Raw genomic sequence first — 20,736 nt, forward strand, 5'->3', positions numbered from 1 at the left:
AAACTAAAAGGGATTCATGTACAGCTTAAAGCTATACGGCCTTTTGATTTCATGAAATCGGTGAAATTTAGTTCCTTCTGAAATTTGGTCCAAAAAAAAAACCCAGGCCATTTTGTGGCTGAGAAGTTATTTAATTTGAGGCGATTCCTGAGCAAATAATATGCATGAAATCGCTCACTTCGCACAATCAAGCAGACAGAGGAAGTGTGTATGCGCATGCACAGGTTTACCTCCTTCTTTTACAGAAGCTGGCATCCAGTGTTGCATTACTGTCATCGACAGGTTTACCTTTGACCGTGCACTGACAGTTCCATCATTCTGTCGCTAAACGAACAGCTGATCACACCGAGGTGCTCGCTGACTGCCGATATTTCTTAATTTGGTCCTGCGTTTCCTTTTCTTCTCACTTCCCATTACTGTAGTCGGTCTTTCACGTTTCATTCACGCACTCGCGTCCTCCATTTTCCTGTCCTGTTTTAAATTTGTATCCCACAATGCCTTGCGTGAACAGGGAAAACCCACTACATGATGTATCTTGAATTGGGTCATGGTGAAGCAGGAAAAAGAGAGCAGACTTCAGGGCCATGTGGCCACAGAAATTGTTCCATTAAAAAAAAAAAAACTAATAAAATTGGAAATCTGTGATTTGGTCCACTAAACAAAAATAATCGGGTGTCAGGAAAATTCTTTTTATGACCTACACTTGAAAAATCTGAAAGGCAATCTACTTTTAAATTAATAATAAAAGAACAGATGTCTGGAGCACCTTTTGTCCTATACCTTTTGTTTTGGTTTTCCATGCTCTAAAACACCAGTGTGCTCGAACAGCATTCCTGAGTTTATTTAGCTGATGGGTGTGTTGAGAGTAGGGAAAACAAGAATGTACAGGACAGTGTAGATAAGGTTATAGAAAGAGAAAAGCAATGATGCATTACCTAAACCAGGCTGCTTTTAGATATCTTTACGTGCCGATTATTTTAATCAACTTGGAAAAGTCAACCAACAAACTGATTTAGATATTTATTTTGCAGTTGAGTGGCAAAGATAAGACATGAGTCATGAATTCTAAACTTAGACAAAACACTGATTACGAGGTTAAGATATGTGTGGAAAAAAGACAGATACAAAAGAAATGAATAGGACGAAAAAAAAAAAAAAAAAGGGCAGTAATCAAAGGCAGGTCCCTCCTTTCTCTAAGGAATTTCATTAGGACCGATCTTTACTGTATATCAACACTTAAGATGACAGTAGGATGAACATTCAGAAACTCCAGCTTTCGCTTCATCAGTGCTTTGAGAGGAACTCTGGAAGCATTACGAGGGGGGAAAAAAAAATTCTAAAACATAAATCCAAGAGAAATGAAAGACAGAAGTCTGATGCTGCAACACTTCCTGTCCAAGACTGCAGGTACGGTATAATGGGCAGTTTTTCATTGCTGAATACAGCCAACAAAGCACACTAACTGAGCATCATGTTTAAAATGTGATTTTTAATTCTGTACATGTAAATACATGTGATGACAAGGTATTCAGTATTGATTGCTTTTCAGGTCACAATCCTGCACATGCTTGAAAATGGTTAGAAATCGGCAGTTCTAAATCTCTCCTGCTACTCTTGCTGTATGCTTTCACTGTACAAAAAAAAAAAGTTAATTCACTAGAAAGACAAGACCAGGGCAAACAAGAACCTAGTGCTGATGTCTGTGTCAGAGTCCGCCTGCCTGATCTGGGATTATAACCCACAAAACATTTAGAAATGAATATTGGGTTGTAAAATGATACATGGTACAGGTTAGCACTTGATCATACAGTGAAAGGAAAAAAAAAAGAGTAACAAAACAGAAAATCTGGAGACATCAGAAACAGTATGTGGAGCTGTTCCTGGAATATAAGCTCAGGTACTGAAGCTTTCTTTGAAGATGGCTGCCATCTGGACTACAGTCTCCATCCTCTTTAAGAAAAGCTCGACTGCATAAACTCCCGTCCAGCTGGCTAATCTGAACTCCATCACCCGGCCCAGTCAGAAAGCTCTCTGATGGGCTCCGTACCCTCTCCACAATAGGAGAATTCTTCATCTGCTCTCAACGCTCACACTGTAGCGCAGCTTCAGGCATGTCCAGTTAACTCAGCATGCAGTCTGTTCCTTCTTAATTTAGATATCAGGCTTGTTGGTTCCATGTTCCTCCATCCATAGCTAATCTGATGCATAGAATTTTAGTGCGAGTGTTATGTCTTTATAAAGAGTTAGATGCATGGACAGTGAATAGCACACTTAAAACACTCCGCTTCCGATAGAATCCACCAAAAAGTGTTTCTGCACACTTTAAAAAAAACCATTAAATGATTACAATAAAGGATAACAAAAAAAAAAAAAAAAGGCAGCAGAGAGAAAAAAAAAAAAAAAGTGTGAGAAATTGAGAGATGGGTCCGTAAGGCCATGGATGAAAATGAAGCGACTCGCTGAACGAAACATCCACGACAACAAAAATTAAAAATACAGGAAACAATAAGTTATTTGGAAATTTTCCTTTCTATTTGTCGGGATCTTTTTCAGAAAATCAGGTTCAATCATTAATGCCATCTGCTACCACCTATAGTGCCGGTGTTCCCGCACTCACAGTCCACGCACTTTTAAAGCCTATTATCTTGCATTTTGATTAACACATTGTTAATTCTGCACTTAAGCGTTCGTTTGGAATAAAGTGATCGTTACAGCAGCTGTGCTGGATAATCCATTACTATATCAGGAAGAGGTGGGAAATACCAGTAGCATCCCTCATACATATGCCGATTCATGCGCACACTTGCACACACTCCACCCCCCAAACCAAATCACGGACAGAAACCAGAATGTGACAGAGCAGAGAGAGAAACTTATTTTCCTCCTGCACTTTATAGAACATTATATTAGAGGAGGGGAAATGACAGGAGGACAGAACAGGTTTGTCAGATAAAAAGGGCAATGGTATCTCTCCTAGCTCAGGAGTGTGCGAATCTCCTTGTGCATGTGACACAAGAAGTCCACATAAGAAGCCCCGCCACTGTTGTTTTTGTCCTCCACAAGGAAATGCTTAAAGATGAGCTCAAGTTTGTCTTCCTGCTTCACCACCACCAGCTGAAAAAGAGAAAAATTATTAAAACTTCCAGTTACAGAGCAAACATCAGGACAGAGATTGTATATTACAGGGTTAATGATGATAATACAGTACCAGTCAGAAGTTTGGACACGCCTACTCATAGGGTTTCTGTATTTTGACCATTTTCTACATTGTAGAACAATACTGAAGACATCAACACTATGAAATCATGTGCTTTAAAAAAAAAAAAAAAAAAGTTTAATTCATAATTTTGGTTCTTCAAAGTAGCCAGCATTTCCCTCAATGACGTCCATCCATTATCTGTAGCCGCTTATCCTGTACAGGTCGCAGGCAAGCTGGAGCCTATCCCAGCTGACTATGGGCGAGAGGTGGGGTACACCCTGGATAAGTTGCCAGGTCATCTCAGGCATGAAAACGGGTCGGGGGTGAAAAAGGTGAGAAGGGTGCGCGAGTGGTGACGTGGCCTCTGGTGTTGTTTTATTTTGTTTGGGGGGGGGGGGGGGGTCCTCCCTCAGAATAAAATATTATAGCCTCCTTACTAAGTATACTGTATTGACATTTGCACAAGGACATACAGTACAAATACATGTAGCTATAGTGAAATTATGCCCTGGAAAAAAAATGCGAATAATAGAACCAGGGGTTTTTCTAGAAAAATCTAATATGAGGATGCTCACCATGGCGACGGAACGAAGCGGGTGGTGCCGGTTGTCCGTCCCTCCCCCCGCCGTGTGAAGCCTTTGAAAAACTGAGGCTACAATGGGACATTCTGAGGCTATCCGAGAGGGAAATTGTAACAAATTGTCTGTCAACATTGAAAAAGAAAGTCGTCATCTTCTTCTGCCCCGGACAGTCTTTGGCTTTCTTCCGTTTCGTGCTGCAGGATGACATCTTTAAATGCCCAAGTGTCAACAAAAACAACTCGCAAACTACTTCTGTCAAAAAACTCCCACGCCGGTGGGTGAAAGGTCATTCAGTCTCGAGAAATCTCGCTCTACAAGTCAGCTGACCTTGTATGTAACCCATGTCAAATCTCGCAAGAGCAGCCGCGACAAGTAAACAACATGGCGCCTCAGTCTGGAAAACGCCAATTCGGATTGTTTTTGCACCGTCTGGCGGTGTATCTACTATGATTGGAATATTTTTGGAGTAATTATAACGTATTTGATGATCAGACACGTTGTCACGTGGTGTTGGTGGGATGTTTTCACGGAGAAAAGATCGTTTTGAGAAAGATTGCATGTTGTGCAGTAGCATATAAGTGCATGGCCTAAGTGTGACTTGGGGTTCAATCGGCATTTTGGTAAGGGGGCGCACGCCGAGAGTAAGAGGGCGCAGCGCCCCTGTTCCCTGGTTTAGACGAAAGCCTGATAGAACGAAGAAAGTGGAGAACACACAAGGAATAGTGATCTTTTTTTCCTTTTATTTGCCTGGACCACCAGTGTCTCCATGGCCCGCTTTCGCCGAGTTGCCACATGTTTCAGCCTTGCCCGCTTCTCTCCTTCAGCAGTCGGTTTCTTGGCCTGCTGAGCACTGCAAGTTTCTTGAGAGCCATACTTACTCTGCTGCTGCTGCTTTTCCTCCTTGTTCACCCTCTGCTGGTGTTTGTATGTGGCTGCTGCAGAGTTAATGTTCTTGCACAATGTTCTGTCCACTTCCCCAAACTTCACATCCTCCCTTCTAAAGAGCTGCATAGCTGTCTTCCCCCTGGACATCAGCGTGTACTTGACCGTCTGTATTGCATTAAATGTTTCCACACTCATGTTGCCACTCCTTTGATCGATTACATCATTCATCAGACTAAATGAGGACTCGACTCTAGGCCCATGAAAGATGGAGAGGCAACACTTAACCAGTGCACCCAGGGAGGGGCACTTGTCTGGTTTGTCGAAGACATGACCCCACCACTCCACGATGCTCTCTCCCTCCTTGAAGCTGGGGATGGTCAGGTCAACACTGAACCGCACAAGTTCCCTCTGGATATCCTGGTCTGCTGGCAAGAGGTGCCCCAGCATACCACTCAGCCTGCCGGGATATGGAAGTACCTGCAGCTTTCAGTTCTTTTTAAATCAAGGCTGAATACTTTCTTCTTTGCTGCTGTCTTTTATTAAATCAAATTTGAGACTTTTAATTTGATTTCTTTCAGCATGGACAGCACTACAAAATGGCGTCTCCACTATACAGTGCCCTATATAGTGAGTAGCGAGCAATTTCGGACACAGGGATTGTCAAAAGACGCGCGCACCCTCTTTCGAATGCTGATGTAATCAAGCCGGAAGTTTTGTTTGTTTTGATGGCAAATCAGGAAAGTTTGAAAAAAAGTAGGAAATTCAGTCCAATGACTCAATCCAGCTTCTGGTGGTCTGGTCTGCACTCTGACTGATGTGTGCACGCTCTGGCCAGCAGGAGAAGAGGTGTGAAATGATGCTGCTTGCCCTTCGCAGCGAGATGTACTTGTCGCTATGGCGTCAATATCAAAGCAGGAGGAGGAGGCGCAAACCGGCACGAACTGTCTATGGGTGCGAAGCGACCTCCTTGCCCTTTGGGTCAATATCAAACCCCCCCAATTTTTTTTTTCCTCATCGGATCTACACGATTCACGTAGGTCACCCATTTTGGTTTCAAAACGGTGAATTTCGCCGAAAGGTGAGGGATTTTCATGCATGGCTGACACAGAGACAAACAACCATTCACACCTACGGTCAATTTAGAGCCACCAGTTAGCCTAACCTGCATGTCTTTGGACTGTGAGGGAAACCGGAGCACCCGGAGGAAACCCACGCAGACACGGGGAGAACATGCAAACTCCACACAGAAAGGCCCTCGTTGGTCGCTGGGCTCAAAACCCAGAACCTTCTTGCTATGAGGCGACAGTGCTAACCACTACACCACCGTGCCAACTCCCTCAATGACGTTTTGGACACTACTTGCATTATTTTAACCAACTTCATGAGGTAGTCACCTGGAATGATTTTGAATTAACAGGTGTACCTGGTCAATTAGTCAATAATTCTTCTTTTGGCTGCTCCCGATTAGGGGTCGCCACAGCAGATCTTTAGTCTCCATTGCTCCCTGTCTTCCGCATCCTTCTCGACCACACCTGCCACTTTCATGTCCTCTCTCACCACATCCATGTATCTCCTCTCTGGCCTTCCTCGTTTTCGTGTGCCTGGCAGCTCCATCCTCAACGTTCTCCTTCCAACATGCTCTGCATCTCTTCTCAGGATGTGCCCGTACCATCTCAGTCTCATCTCTCTCCACATGTGCTGTCCCTCTGATGTGCTCGTTCCTTATCCTGTCCAACCTTGTCACTCCCGTCGCAAACCTTAACATCCTCAACTCTGCCACCTCCAACTTTGCCTCCTGTCTCTTCGTTAAGGCTATGGTCTCCAATCCATACATCACAGCTGGTCTCACTACTGTCTTATACAGCTTACCTTTCACTTTTGCTGGGACTTTCCGATCACAAATGACTCCCGAAATCCTTCTCCCACTGCTCCACCCTCTTTCTCACCTCACTATCGCAGCCCCCATTTTCCTGCACAGTTGACCCCAGGTACTTGAATTCACCAACTTTCTTTACATTTACTCCTTGCATCTTCACTACACTCTCATCCCCATTCTCACTGATGCACATGTATTCTGTTTTGCTCCTGCTCACCTTCATTCCAACGCATACCTCCATCTCTCCAAACCCAACTCAACCTCCTTTCTACTTTCACCACAGACAGTTAATTAGTGGAATTTCTTGCCTTCATAATGCGTTTGAGATCAAACAGTTTATTAAAAAAAAAAAAAAAAAAAAAAAAAAAAAGTAATAAAACCACTGAATTAGGGGTGTCCACACTTTTGACCGATACTCTAAATAGGTAAGTATTAGTTGTGCTCATAAGTTTACATACCTTGTGTGTAAAATATTGGCCAGTTTTTGGAAAATATGACTGATCTTGCAGAAAATCTCTTATTTAGGGATAGTGATCAGGTGAAGCAATTTATCACATAATTGTGTGTTGAATTTTTAAATAACTGAAATCACCCAAATGGCCCTGATCCAAAAAAAATTCACATACCCTTGAATGTTTGACCTGATGATATACAAACAAGTTGACACACCCAAATTTAATTCGCTATTAAGGGTCACTTTCTACACCGGTCACATGTTTAATTGTAATTAGTGCCTGTGTATAAATGATCAATGAGTTTCATAGCTCTTGAGAGACCTTTGCACGTTTCACTCAGGGCTGCACTGACTTTGCTAGCTACTGAGCCATGGAGAAAGCAGAAGAGCTGCGTGAAAAGGTAGTTGAACTGTATAAGTCAGGAAAAGGATATAAAAAGATGTGCAAAGATTTGAAAATATGTCAGTGAGTAGTGTTCAAAGTCTGATAAAGAAGTGTAGAATTAGCGGTTCTGTTGATACTAAAGGCCAATTTATGCTGACAACCCAGTCCTCGCAGACAGTGTCTGCGTAGCCCCCCCACCTTCGCAGACGCTCTGCGCGCACCTCCCAAAAATTGTGACCACCGCAGAAGCCTCGCAGACAGCACCGCAGACAAGAGGGCTCTGATTGGTCCACTCTACATCCGCTGTACACGCACTTCCGCTTCTCTACTTTCCCGGTTTGTTTTGTTTTCACGACCGGCATTTTTAAAAACACGAGCGAAAGATGGAGCAGCACGAAGAGCGGTTGATCGAGGAAGTGCGTACATCTATACGACTCCAGTTCTAGTCATTATAAGTAACCGGAGGATAAACACTCCACTAACCACACCCACCAACGACTCCTAGCGATTTCGCGCCCCCTTGCGTTGTGGCGGTGAATAACATCGCGCACGCCTATTAATCCCCGCTCAACAATAAATTACAACTGTCTGCGAAAAGCTATCTGCGAAAGCCTTGTCGCACGAGCATGCAGAGGCCTTTAGCCATGGTCTGGTAGACCAACAAAGATTTCAGGCTTAACTGCCAGGAAAATTGGTTGAGCTGCAAAGAAGAACCCTCAAGCTACTTCAACTGAAATACAGGCTTCACTGCAAGAAAGTGGTGCGACTGTTTCAAGATCCACAATAAAGAGGCACTTGAACAAAAACGGGCTGCATGGTTGGGTTGCCATTACTGCGCTAGTGCCACAAGACAGCACGCTTACAATATGCCAGACAGCACCGAGACAAGCCTCAGAACTTCTGGAACCAAGTCATTTGGCATGATGAGACCAAAATTGAAATTTACGGTCACAACTATAAAAACGCCATGCTTAGAGGAGTCGTCAACAAGGCCTCTGACGAGAAGTTCTCCATCTCTACTGTGAAGCATGGAGGTGGATCGCTGATGTTTTTGGGGGGTGAGCTACAAAGGCACAGGGAATTTATTCAAAATTCCCAGCAAGATGAATGCAGTACAGGGCGGCATGGTGGTGTAGTGGTTAGCGCTGTCGCCTCACAGCAAGAAGGTCCGGGTTTGAGCCCCGTGGCCGGCGAGGGCCTTTCTGTGCGGAGTTTGCATGTTGTGTCCGCGTGGGTTTCCTCCGGGTGCTCCGGTTTCCCCCACAGTCCAAAGACATGCAGGTTAGGTTAACTGGTGACTCTAAATTGACCGTAGGTGTGAATGTGAGTGTGAATGGTTGTCTATGTGTCAGCCCTGTGATGACCTGGCGACTTGTCCAGGGTGTACCCCGCCTTTCGCCCGTAGTCAGCTGGGATAGGCTCCAGCTTGCCTGCGACCCTGTAGAACAGGATAAAGCGGCTAGAGATAATGAGATGAGATCACCATGACCTGGATGACTGAGAATCTTCACAGTGTGTGTGTAAAGTCTAAGTGTGAAAATTCTGCACAGCATGTGGCTTTTAAACGAGGTGGAAAGGTGTAAAGCTGAATGCTGATACCTTATCCGAGTCCAGATCAGGATCTTCCTGACAGCTAGAGATAATGAGATGAGATGAATGCAATATATCATTGGGAAATATTGGACAATTTGCTCACATCAGCCCGAAAGCTGCGTATGGGACGCACTTGGACGTTCCACCATGACAATGATCCGAAGCACAAGGCCAAGTCAACCCTTCGGTGGTTACAGCAGAAAAAAAGTGAAGGCTTTGGAGTGGCCATCACAGTTTCCTGACCTCAATATCATTGAGCCACTTTGGGGAGAACTCAAAACATGCAGTCGAGACAACCCAAGAATTTACAAGACCTGGAGACTTTTTGTCAATAAGAACACGTAGCTCTACCATCTGAGAACATAAAAGTCCTCATCCAGAACCATCACAAAAGACTGCAAGCTGTTACTGATGCTAAAGGGGGCAATGCACAATATTAAGAACTAAAGGGTCTGTAAACTTTTGAACAGGGATCATAATTTTCTTTTTGGCCATGTTTTGTTTAATAATTGCACTGCATTATGGTTAAATTTGAATCTCATTTAAACCAGTGTGCTCCGAGAGCACAATACCCTCCCGCTGGCAACTACGCCATAACTCTGGTAAAATACGACCGAACTGAATGAAACTGCAATGTGTATTACTACTGACATCTAACAAAGAATCCGGTCAAATTTCATGAAATTCCTCCAAAAATTGAGAGAGGAGTTGATTTCAGATGGCGAGCACCCTTCCCGGGACGGACGGACACCGCCATGACAATCCCCCTTTAGGCCTTTCAGCCTGTGGGGGATAATAAGTAAATGTGTTTTGCCTGATCACTTGCGTTTTCTTAAAAGAATGGCACACATTTTACAAACTCTACCAGGGTATGTAAACTTCTGAGCAGAACTGTAGATGATCTATTAAAGAAAAATATGAAAACAAGCAGTGTATTTTAAAGCTTATAGGCAGCGGTTTTAATTGTATGCACATTTGAAACTTGATATATTAAACCCTCTGTAATTCTCTTCTGGTCCCAAGGAGTATTGTTAATAAGTAATAATTAAAATGAGTTAGCGCGGATCGTGGCGAATTTCTGTTCGGCTATTTTCGTGACCACTTGGCGTGTGACATCATTGAAGCCAAACAAACTGCTTGAGTTGAGTCCACTTCCGTTTACTGACATTGCCGTTCGGCTTGAGTGCAGACGTGCGTTCAGGAATTTCCAAAGAAAAAACATGCCTTATTGCTGTGCAGTGAACTGTAACAAAGGAACCGGTTCAGAAAGAAGTTTTTACCGTTTTCTGAGAGAGGAGAAGAGGCAGAGAGAGTGGATTGGCTTTTTCCGAGAGAGAAGAGGCAGAGCGAGTGGGTTGGCTTTTTCCGAAAAAGGAGAAGAGGCAGAGCGAGTGGGCTGGCTTTTTCCAAAAGAGAAGAGGCGGAGAGAGTGGATTGGCTTTTTCCGAGAGAGAAGAGGCAGAGCGAGAGGATTGGCTTTTCCAAAAAAGGAGAAGAAGCGGAGAGAGTGGATTGGCTTTTTCCAAGAGAGAAGAGGCAGAGCGAGAGGATTGGCTTTTCCAAAAAAAAAAAAGGAGAAGAAGCGGAGAGTGGACTGGCTTTTTCCAAGAGAGAAGAGGCAGAGCGAGAGGATTGGCTTTTTCCAAAAAAGGAGAAGAGGCGGAGTGAGTGGACTGGCTTTTTCCGAAAAAGGAGAAGAGGCGGAGTGAGTGGATTGGCTTTTTCCAAAAGAGAAGAGGTGGCACGAGAGGGCTGGCTTTTTCCGAAAGAGGAGAAGAGGCGGAGAGAGTGGATTGTGCACGTGAAGCCAGAGGGTTGTTTTTTCCGGAAGAGGAGAAGAGAGTGGATTGTGCGCACGAAACAAAATCAAGCAGTCAAAGAAGAAACGGAGCAGCAACGCTCAAGCAAAAAGGAGAAGATTGGAGGTAAACATTTTTACTTTTGCTTGCGATTGACAAGTCAAGAATCCTGAGGGATCCTGTACAATCATTGTGGAAATGAGACAAAAGGATATTTCCTCGCTTAGAGTCGGCTATAAATAGTATAAATGCCGCAGATGGCAGGCTAATGTGGCCTACCGGCGCACTGTCAAGTAATCGTTCCCTATATCCACTAGGGAGGGCGGTTTAATTATTCTTCAAAAGGGCTCTTATTTAGTATTATGACGAAAGTAGGAATTTATCATAATTACCAGGATAATCGTTTGGGCGCGAGTCTTGTTGAGGTCCGGGGTCACCGCGATCAGAGTCGCTGTCCGATTCCGAGGCCGCACAGTCAAACCAGTGAGCCACATTCACCGATTCCTTCGCAACGGCCATAGGTTCATACATATAGTGTTTCACCTCTCGATATTTAATTTGGAGAGTTCCTACTTCAAAATCGCTTTCAGACATTTTACACAACCTCTCACGACCAAATTCCGTACACGTGTGCTCGGTTCGCAGGTAAACACAGAGCTGCTCCCGGTCTGTTTGGCTTAAATGATGTCACGACGACGGTCCCCTGGCGGTGAAAGTGCGCATAAGTGAGATGTAAACAAACCTTCGGAAACTGGGCAAAACAGTACATTTTAACCGTTTTATTCAATTTTAGGTTGCAAATTAGACACTAGGAAGACTGAATTCGCTTTTTGGGTCGTTCTTCTAGAAAATAAAGTTGATATTCTACGTTTCACCTCCGACCGTTGTCTATGACCTTTAAGTGACCAGAAGAAGTAGACGGCTCCTACCTTCATGTAGCGAGAACGCTGTATGCGGAAAGACCTGATAATCTCTCTCAGTCTCTTCGAGTATGGATTATCCAACATCGGCAAAGATGTCTGCAGTAAAATACGAGTCTGATATGAGCAACGTTCACAACACGCATACAATACTATTGGTATTACGTTATTACAAGCTGTACCATGCTGGAATCGATCTGGCTGAAAGCAGGGGTGCCAAAGATGTTTTGGAGAAGCTCCTGCTGGGTGTTGACCCCCACCCAAAGGAAAAGGTTCAGGCCAGTCTCCATTAGGTAAATGCCACCCTTAGACAGCCTCTCTTCAGAATTCCTCACCGCCACAGGCAGAGCATCACTCTCCACATCCAGCTTGTGCTATATACAAAAAAAAAAAAAAAAAAAAAGGCATCAACATTTATGGTTCAATAATAAACATGTATAGATTTCTATAGATGTATACAAACTATGTATATAACTGAATGCTAATGCATGGATTCATCATTAGCCTGAAAACCATTATAACCATCATCATAACCATTAACCACTTAGAGCTTTAAACATCATAGTGCTTTAGTTTTGGCAAAACTTTGCTGATCTTCTGAAGCAGCCAAGAACTTCACTACTGTTAATCCTGAGAATCCCACACAACTCAACTACTGAAACCTGCAAGATGCAAACTTTATAGGTTTTTATATGCAGACTAGATACCTAATAGTTTAACCCAACTTATTTATATAGTTGACAATTTTCTTATTTAAATACATTACAATACTCGGTAGTAATTCATAGATTTATAGTTAATCATCACAAAGCCGGTTTTTATTTTACCTTCCATCATCATAAATACTTTAATCTTTGCAAAAGTAACTGACTCAAGCACTTGGTTTTTGGACTAAAAGTGAAAAAACTGTGCAATAATAAAAATAACTAGACCGTCAATGACAGCGTAGCTCACTCTAGCCCAGAAGGAACGATCCAAAAGTGAGCCACCTTACGCAATAAATGCTGCGAGCTATATACACCCTAGGAATACCGACCTATTTGCCAGAAAGAATCCAAAACGTCAAGGAATTGACCGAGAAGAAGCGATTTTTGTTGAACTGCTCATTAAGGCTTAGTCCATAACTTCATTAATAATTGTAATTAAGCAAATCTGGGTAGAAGTCACATGCACCCCTACCTTCATGCCAGAAATAATCAATATCTGAAGAATTGAGGGAGAAGAAGCGATGTGTGGAAATTGTTGTTTATGGTTAATTATTAACTGCAATTATGCAAATTTGGCGTAGAAGCTATATGCAGCCCAGGCAGACTTTACCATCCTGCCAGAAAGAATAAAAATCAGCGAAGAAGCGATTTTTGTGAAAGGTGGACGATGCCGGACGGACAACACATGATGGCATGAACTCATCGCCTGTTGGCCGGATGAGCTAATAATTACAGTATGGAATCATTTGCATAACTCGTTTTGTGGGTACTTTGTAACTCGTGGTAGTGAACGTGTGTCTCACCACTGGAAGCAGCTGTGGGTAAAAGAAGACATGGCTCTCTGCCACATCCATGGTGCTGACCAGCTGTCTCAGATAGGCGCGATCATCTAAGGAGACATCTGCTCCAGGGTGCAGAACGTCGCTCTTCAGTACACAGTTGAGATACACGGGAAGCAGCTTCATGCACTCTGGGAGGATCAGCTACACACAGCCACCAGATAAACAGAAGAAGTGTTCATGATAGCGGTGTGTACAGCTATACTCTGCTAACAGTTAAATCAGCAACACTGCAAGGAGGGCAGCTGGAAATCACCTGTCCAGCTGAAGATGGGCTAGCACAATTCTTGCGATAGCAGGCAAGGATCTGGGCACACTGGTTCACCAGATTATCTCGCACGTTCTTCGTAGGGTTGTTCAGTACACTGCGGTACGCTATAAATAAACAAAAACAGATTTTCTTCCACAGATTCTTCTGCGTGGTAAATTTTACCTACACAAATAAAAGCTACATGTTCTGCCATGGGTTTGTGGCTCTCACTCGATTTCGCAAAGTAGTTGATAATGGTGTCTGTTTCACAGTTCCTGTACAAGTCAGCCAGCTGTGCACAGCAGTTCACTGCCATGTTGTGGATCCGCAGTCGCCGCTGACCATCACAGCTGGTGTACAGCACAGCGCACTGTACACAAACACAGTTACTAAAAGTAAAAAAAAAGGTTTAACATTAGTGGTTAACTCTTTCTCACACACACACACACCTGGATGAGTGCGCCAGTCTCCTCACTGAGCTTGTCATCGTGTTTGAACTCCACTGTGATGGTTTTGTCACAGTCCAGACATGCCAGCTCTACATCTGTGGTGTTGCTCATGTAGAATGAACCGAAAAAGTCTGTGGCCCGGATACCTGGCAGTGCATGATACAAAACACGAGCTCAAAAGATGGTGCCAAATCAATAAAGAGCCACAATTTCATTTCTGTGATGAAAGTTTGACATTGCAGATGGAGGAACACAAATACACCAAGACATTAAAAATTTATCCAAGGCCCTGTTCACATCTGGCATTAGGAGTGCATCACCAGTGACCACTTGTGACCAGATTTCATACATCATTTCTGCTGGAGGTAGGCAGTCGCAAATTTAACATCACTCTACACGATATTTATTTTCAGGTAGACAGTTTCCCTGAGTCTTAACTCATACCTGTATGGTCCATTTGAAATGTTTCAATTGTGTGGTCCGTTAGGCCAAAAAAAAAAAGTGCGTTTCCGGTTACCCGACCGACCCTAAACTTTTTTTTTTCGTTTTTTTCCCAGTCGCGACTTTTACATATAACCCAACCGCGTGAACCGGAAGTTTTTGTCACTCACTGGGAAAATCAGGGCTTTCCACAAGCGCCGGCTGCCGGCCATACAGCCGACTACACAAGTCCAGCCAGCTACTTTAATGACTTATTTTTGTAGCCCACAGGCTCTAAATATTAATTTTCTATTTTAATAAAATTAAATGTTTATCTAACCGACTGACAATAATGTCAAACTGAACCGCACATGCGGTGTGCGCGCGCACTCGGCGGAGGCAGTAGTGTGTCGGGGCCGTCAGAGGGAACAGAAGCAGAGAGAACGCTTATTTTATCTTTCACCTAGAGACATGATTCAAACTTTAAAACGGAGACAAAATTCTCCTGTGTGGATCTGGCATTCAACTTTTTTGCTAGGTTCTATACTTTTTGATCAGTCACAGATCAAACACCATGAGCAAATCTGGAGAAATTCAGACTTTATAATGGGTGTCTACGGCGTTACACACCAGTGGAGTTTAGAGTGTAGGCAGCTTGACAAAGGGGGGGAAAAAAAAAAAAAAAAAAAAAAAAAAGCTCTCTCTCATTTAAACTGTTTTCTCAGCCACAATTTTCACTCTACACACACAACTTTCTCAAAAGTTGTAGTCACACATTGTGTGAATCAAGACAAGTGTCTCCCTGAGCGATAGGATTTACAGTTTTTGAATGAGAAGCCTGACAGTGAGGAGAGGACAGCCGCGCTGCCCCATAGACTCCCATTATAAACGTGGCAGCGCTTTTACTGCAAAATCAGAAAAGTCACTTGTTTTTAACTCGCTCTAGTGTCCACATTTTTTACACTAAGGACAAAAAAAAAAAAATTACATTTATGTGTTCATGGGAGCCTTGTAGCACTCAATGTGAAAGAATTTTGTGAATAGCTCCTTTCGTTTCCGTGTAAATCAGCGTTGCTCGAGGAGAGGGAACTCAGAGAGAAAAAGCGCTCTTTGCTTGTTATATTGCGTCTTTTCCCTGCACCTTTACCAAGGCGACGAGCTGCACTCAGGGAGCAGAGAGGGGCGGGGCTGCGCTCTCTCTCTCTCTCATGGTGTATTGAGCTGTTATATTTACAGAAAAATTCATGTTAAAAGGTGTCTCATGCTGCATCAGATTCATCAGAAGGTGGTAACTCAGGTGACCTGCAAAGAAATTCATTATATTTTGTGAAATTATTCCTGTCTAAATATAAGTTATGGCAGCCATCTTGAAAAAAAAAAAAAAAAATGCCTGCCTACCGACCCTAGTTTTTAAATCTACATAACCGGAAACACACTTTTTTTTTTTGGCCTTAATGAAACGTATAAGTGAAAGAGATGAGACAAGGAAAGCAGCTGCTTTCGTCCCTGCTGTTATAGCATCGCCTTTATTCATTAGTCGAGCGGCAGAGAGCTCCACTGTTCAGTGCAATTTTCTAGTCTTACAATGATTATGGGCGGCACGGTGGTGTAGTGGTTAGCGCTGTTGCCTCACAGCAAGAAGGTCCGGGTTCGAGCCCCGTGGCCGGCGAGGGCCTTTCTGTGCGGAGTTTGCATGTTCTCCCCGTGTCCGCGTGGGTTTCCTCTGGGTGCTCCGGTTTCCCCCACAGTCCAAAGACATGCAGGTTAGGTTAACTGGTGACTCTAAATTGACCGTGGGTGTGAATAGTTGTCTGTGTCTATGTGTCAGCCCTGTGATGACCTGGCGACTTGTCCAGGGTGTACCCCGCCTTTCGCCCGTAGTCAGCTGGGATAGGCTCCAGCTTGCCTGCGACCCTGTAGAACAGGATAAAGTGGCTACAGATAATGAGATGAGAGACAATGATTACATATTTTCTGGTTAGAGCAGTGATTAGGTGGTCCTTCGCTGCTGTCTGGGACATATTGAGACACATTCACACTACAAATGTGATGTGGCCATACATGTCCCAGACCAACTCTGAATGTGATCCGAGTGATCGGATAACGTGTCTGAGACGTACTTGACCCCATCCACACGTGTATACACACACTGAACACTTACGATCCGATCACCCAGGATGCATGCTAATGCCAGGTGTGATAGTACAGGTCGAGTATATAAAAATTTACTACGAGTCTCAAACCAAACAGCATCAAAATTATGACCAGTAAAATTACTGAAGTCTGTTCTGAAAAGCAGAATTAAAAAACAAAAACCCCAACCCAAAAAAATTTAAAAAAATTAAACATTCAGGTTTTGATTTTATGTACTGAAATAACTATTAGGCACAATTTTTACAATATCTATACAAATTAGTTGTTTTTACCCATTTTAACCTTGAAATCAGCATTTTAATGATTACCCATAATGCATTGTTTATCGCGCTAAAACAAGCAAAAATGTCATAAGACAGTGGAAGTACTACCTTTACTACCTTCACGTGGCGTCTTTCTCGATCGCACGTGCCTAGAAGCGTACCTTCTAGAACATTCCTGGGTGGTCACGGACTGTCACGTAGCCTAGTTCGGTTGTGAAACTCGCTAGGATGGAGTATTTTCGCGAGTTTAGTGGTAAACTTTTGCGCTGCAATTTCTCTATTCTCGAAATTTGTAACCTGAAACCCTACAAGAAATGTTTCATAATGTTTGGGATTTAGAAAAATACTTCTAGTAAGTTTATTTTGCTGTATTTTTCCGTGAAACTTGGCATAAATTATCCTTAAGTGATGAGCGTGACATTGTTACTTTGGTATGGGTCACGGAGTTAGTTGGAAGCGGGAGGAGGAATGAGAGTTTCTCAACTACAGCAGCACTTCTCACCATACAGTAGATGGCTGGCGTGTTTCACAGCGTTTGGGATTTACTAAATCGACTAAATCTCTAGATCTACTGAAGCTACGAGGATATAAATCACCAGGATTCTAATTTACTGGGTGAGAAGTTTTTTTTTTTGAAAGGTTTATTCGCACTACAAGTCCATGAAAGTTGGAATAGTTTGTGAAGGGGTTAGTTAGATTGGTAGCGTGACGCGCACAACAAGCAAAAGAAAAAAATTTTCTTCCGAATTTCCTTGCTTTATCAAAATTATTTTTTGATACATTAAAAGACTGTTTATAATATTTAAGCAATTTTTTATTACAGAGAATATTTGATCAAAACTTTCAAAACAGCATTCAAAGTGATTTTTCACGGGTGTAAATGTTATGCGTGACGTCCATAATTACGTTAAATTTTAAGAACTAAAATTCTGTTAAAAATTCTAGATTTGTGCTATCATTCTGGGGTTTTGCTGAATAATACTTTAGGGAGTCCTCTTACAATGCTGAAAATTCAATGAGTTTTGGTGAAATTCTAGAAAAGTTATTTACATTTTAACGCGCCTGATAGCGATTGTGCTCACACAGCATGCTACTCATAACAGCATCCTGGTAAACTGTCATTTTGAAATAGCATCAAAATCCACCCTGTGTTTTGTAAACGCATTCAGTCGGTAAACACGAAGTCGAAATGCAACACAACTGAAAACGGTATAGAACCCCAAGCTGAAGCGCATTACCAAACATCAAGCAGTTGTGATTTGTAGTTGCTGAGAAAAGGGTTACAAAAACTTTGTAAATCCATGCTATACAGTGCTCAGCGTAAAATGAGTACACCCCCTTTGAAAAGTAACATTTTAAACAATATCTCAATGAACACAATTTCCAAAATGTTGACAAGTTTAATATAACATCTGTTTAACTTATAACGTGAAAGTAAGGTTAAAAATATAAACTTGGATTACACATTTTTCAGTTTTACTCAAATTAGGGTGGTGCAAAAATGAGTACACCCCACAACAAAAACTACTACATCTAGTACTTTGTATGGCCTCCATGATTTTTAATGACAGCACCAAGTCTTCTAGGCATGGAATGAACAAGTTGGCGACATTTTGCAACATCAATCTTTTTCCATTCTTCATCAATGACCTCTTTTAGTGACTGGATGGAGAGTGATGCTCAACTTGTCTTCAGAATTCCCCAAAGAAAATAATTTCTTTACACCACAAAGGTGAAGGCTACAAGAAGATCAGCAAAGCTTTACTTATCAGTCAGAATACTGTAGCAGAAGTGGTACAAAAATTTAAGAAAGATGGAACTGCAACCATCTCACAGAGACGTCCGGGTCGTCCACGGAAGTTAACACCTCGACAGGAGTGCCTTCTGATGAGAAGGGTTGAAGAAAATCGGCATGCAAGTTCACTGCAGTTATCTGAAGTAGAAAGCCAAACTGGGGTGACTATTTCCCGTGACACAATATGGCATACGCTGCAGAGGAATGGCATGCATGGATGCCGTCCACGAAAGACTCTCCTAAAGCCCAGGCACAAAAAAGCCCGCCTCGAGTTTGCCAGGGCCCGTGCTGACAAAGATGAAGACCACTGGGACTCTATACTCTGGAGTGATGAGACCAAGATAAATGTTTTTGGAACTGATGGCTTCAAAACTGTATGGCGTTGCAAAGGTGAGGAATACAAAGAAAAATGCATGGTGCCTACAGTGAAACATGGTGGTGGCAGTGTCCTTATGTGGGGCTGCATGAGTGCTGCTGGTGTCAGGGAACTGCATTTCATTGATGGCATCATGAATTCACAGATGTATTGCTCTATACTCAAAGAGAATATGCTACCATCACTCCATGCCCTTGGTCATCGTGCACTTTTCCAACATGACTAAACACACATCTAAGGCCACTGTTGGATTTCTGAAGAAGAACAGGGTGAAAGTGATTCAGTGGCCAAGCATGTCTCCTGATCTGAACCCAATCGAACACCTATGGGGAATTCTGAAGAGACGAGTTGAGCATCACTCTCCATCCAGCATCCAGTCACTAAAAGAGGTCATTGTTGAAGAATGGAAAAAGATTGATGTTGCAAAATGTCGCCAACTTGTTCATTCCATGCCTAGAAGACTTGGTGCTGTCATTAAAAATCATGGAGGCCATACAAAGTACTAGATGGAGTAGTTTTTGTTGTGGGGTGTACTCATTTTTGCACCACCCTAATTTGAGTAAAACTGAAAAATGTGTAACCTAAGATTATATTATTAACCTTACTTTCACGTTATAAGTTAAACAGATGTTATATTAAACTTTGTCTTGTCAACATTTTGGAAATTGTTTGTGTTCACTGAGATATTGTTTAAAATGTTACTTTTAAAAGGGGGTGTACTCATTTACGCTCAGCACTGTAGGTTTCATAAATACATTCAGTCGGTAAACAGGAAGTCGATGTGCAACAGACCTGAAAACGGTATACACAGTATAGAACCCCAAGCGGCTATGATTTGCGGTTGTTCAAAGAAAGGGTGTTTCAGAAGGACAGAAATAAACTAGTATGCACCCCCCCCCAACAGATTATGTAATTCAAGATTCACAAAAAAAAAAAAAAAATGGATTTGATTGTTACTTGAAAAACAAAACAGTACACATGAAATCCACTTATCAATTACCCTTACAATTAAGGCTCAGAGATTAATCTGAAAAGCCAAATCATATTTCATCAGCACTGAAAATTGTTACCAAATCTTACTAACATTGTGCTTTACATAGTGAAAGATTTATAATTCAAACCCAATACAAAGACTTTTTAAAACTTTATCTCCAGTAAGAATGCTTTTATAACAGAACAGAAATAAACTGCCGTTAATTTAAACACTGTTTCGAGGCCTGTTAGTACTGAAGTCATTTTGCTCCATGTTCTTGATCCAGAACAGGAGGGGGAAAAAAAAAACCCCAAAAAATATGTATATAAAAGTCCTGTCCTACTCACCAGTGCTTGTGCGGACCCTCATCACTGCATCAAAACCCACTTGCTTCTGCACATCTTTCCTCAGATCATTCAAAAACCGCTCCTGGTCAGACTGGGCCTGACACACAAACACAATAATGTAACTATACATATTTTAATCATATAATCTACAACGTTTTTCAAACTAAAACATCCAAACCATCCATCCAATAGGTTTTGTGGATCCACTAAAAAACAGCTGTTCCACTGACCTGGAAATAAGTGTATTTGTAGATGGAACCTCCTGTTGAAATTGGTACCACCCCTAATGTTGCCACGTCTACATACTGATTAGGGAAAAGGAAGAGATCCACACAACAGCCCTGTGCCACACAGTCCTTCGCCAGGTTAGCATAGAAGCTCAGTTGGGGCTGGAATAAAGTCTGAGAAAAGAAAGGAGGTGGTGGAAACAATCAACACATTTCAGAAACTGGATGTATGGCTTTAATCATA

At 42.5% G+C, this 20,736-nt stretch overlaps 1 protein-coding gene across 1 annotated transcript in view; it reads right to left on the minus strand.

Moving 5' to 3' along the window:
- Positions 1 to 1,469: 1,469 nt before the first annotated feature.
- Positions 1,470 to 20,736, minus strand: part of sec24c (SEC24 homolog C, COPII coat complex component) — a 47,132-nt gene continuing 27,865 nt past the window's right edge. Inside the window, exons 15-23 of the mRNA XM_060940045.1 lie at positions 20,496 to 20,666; positions 20,266 to 20,362; positions 13,938 to 14,083; positions 13,720 to 13,858; positions 13,495 to 13,613; positions 13,203 to 13,382; positions 11,875 to 12,066; positions 11,702 to 11,791; positions 1,470 to 3,114 (exon numbers count right to left, since the gene is read on the minus strand). Of these exons, the coding sequence (XP_060796028.1) occupies positions 2,974 to 3,114; positions 11,702 to 11,791; positions 11,875 to 12,066; positions 13,203 to 13,382; positions 13,495 to 13,613; positions 13,720 to 13,858; positions 13,938 to 14,083; positions 20,266 to 20,362; positions 20,496 to 20,666 (1,275 nt within the window). The 3' untranslated portion in view covers positions 1,470 to 2,973. The remainder of the gene's footprint in view (positions 3,115 to 11,701; positions 11,792 to 11,874; positions 12,067 to 13,202; positions 13,383 to 13,494; positions 13,614 to 13,719; positions 13,859 to 13,937; positions 14,084 to 20,265; positions 20,363 to 20,495; positions 20,667 to 20,736) is intronic.

Source organism: Neoarius graeffei, chromosome 14 (assembly GCF_027579695.1).
Source record: "Neoarius graeffei isolate fNeoGra1 chromosome 14, fNeoGra1.pri, whole genome shotgun sequence".
Lineage (NCBI taxonomy): Eukaryota > Metazoa > Chordata > Actinopteri > Siluriformes > Ariidae > Neoarius > Neoarius graeffei.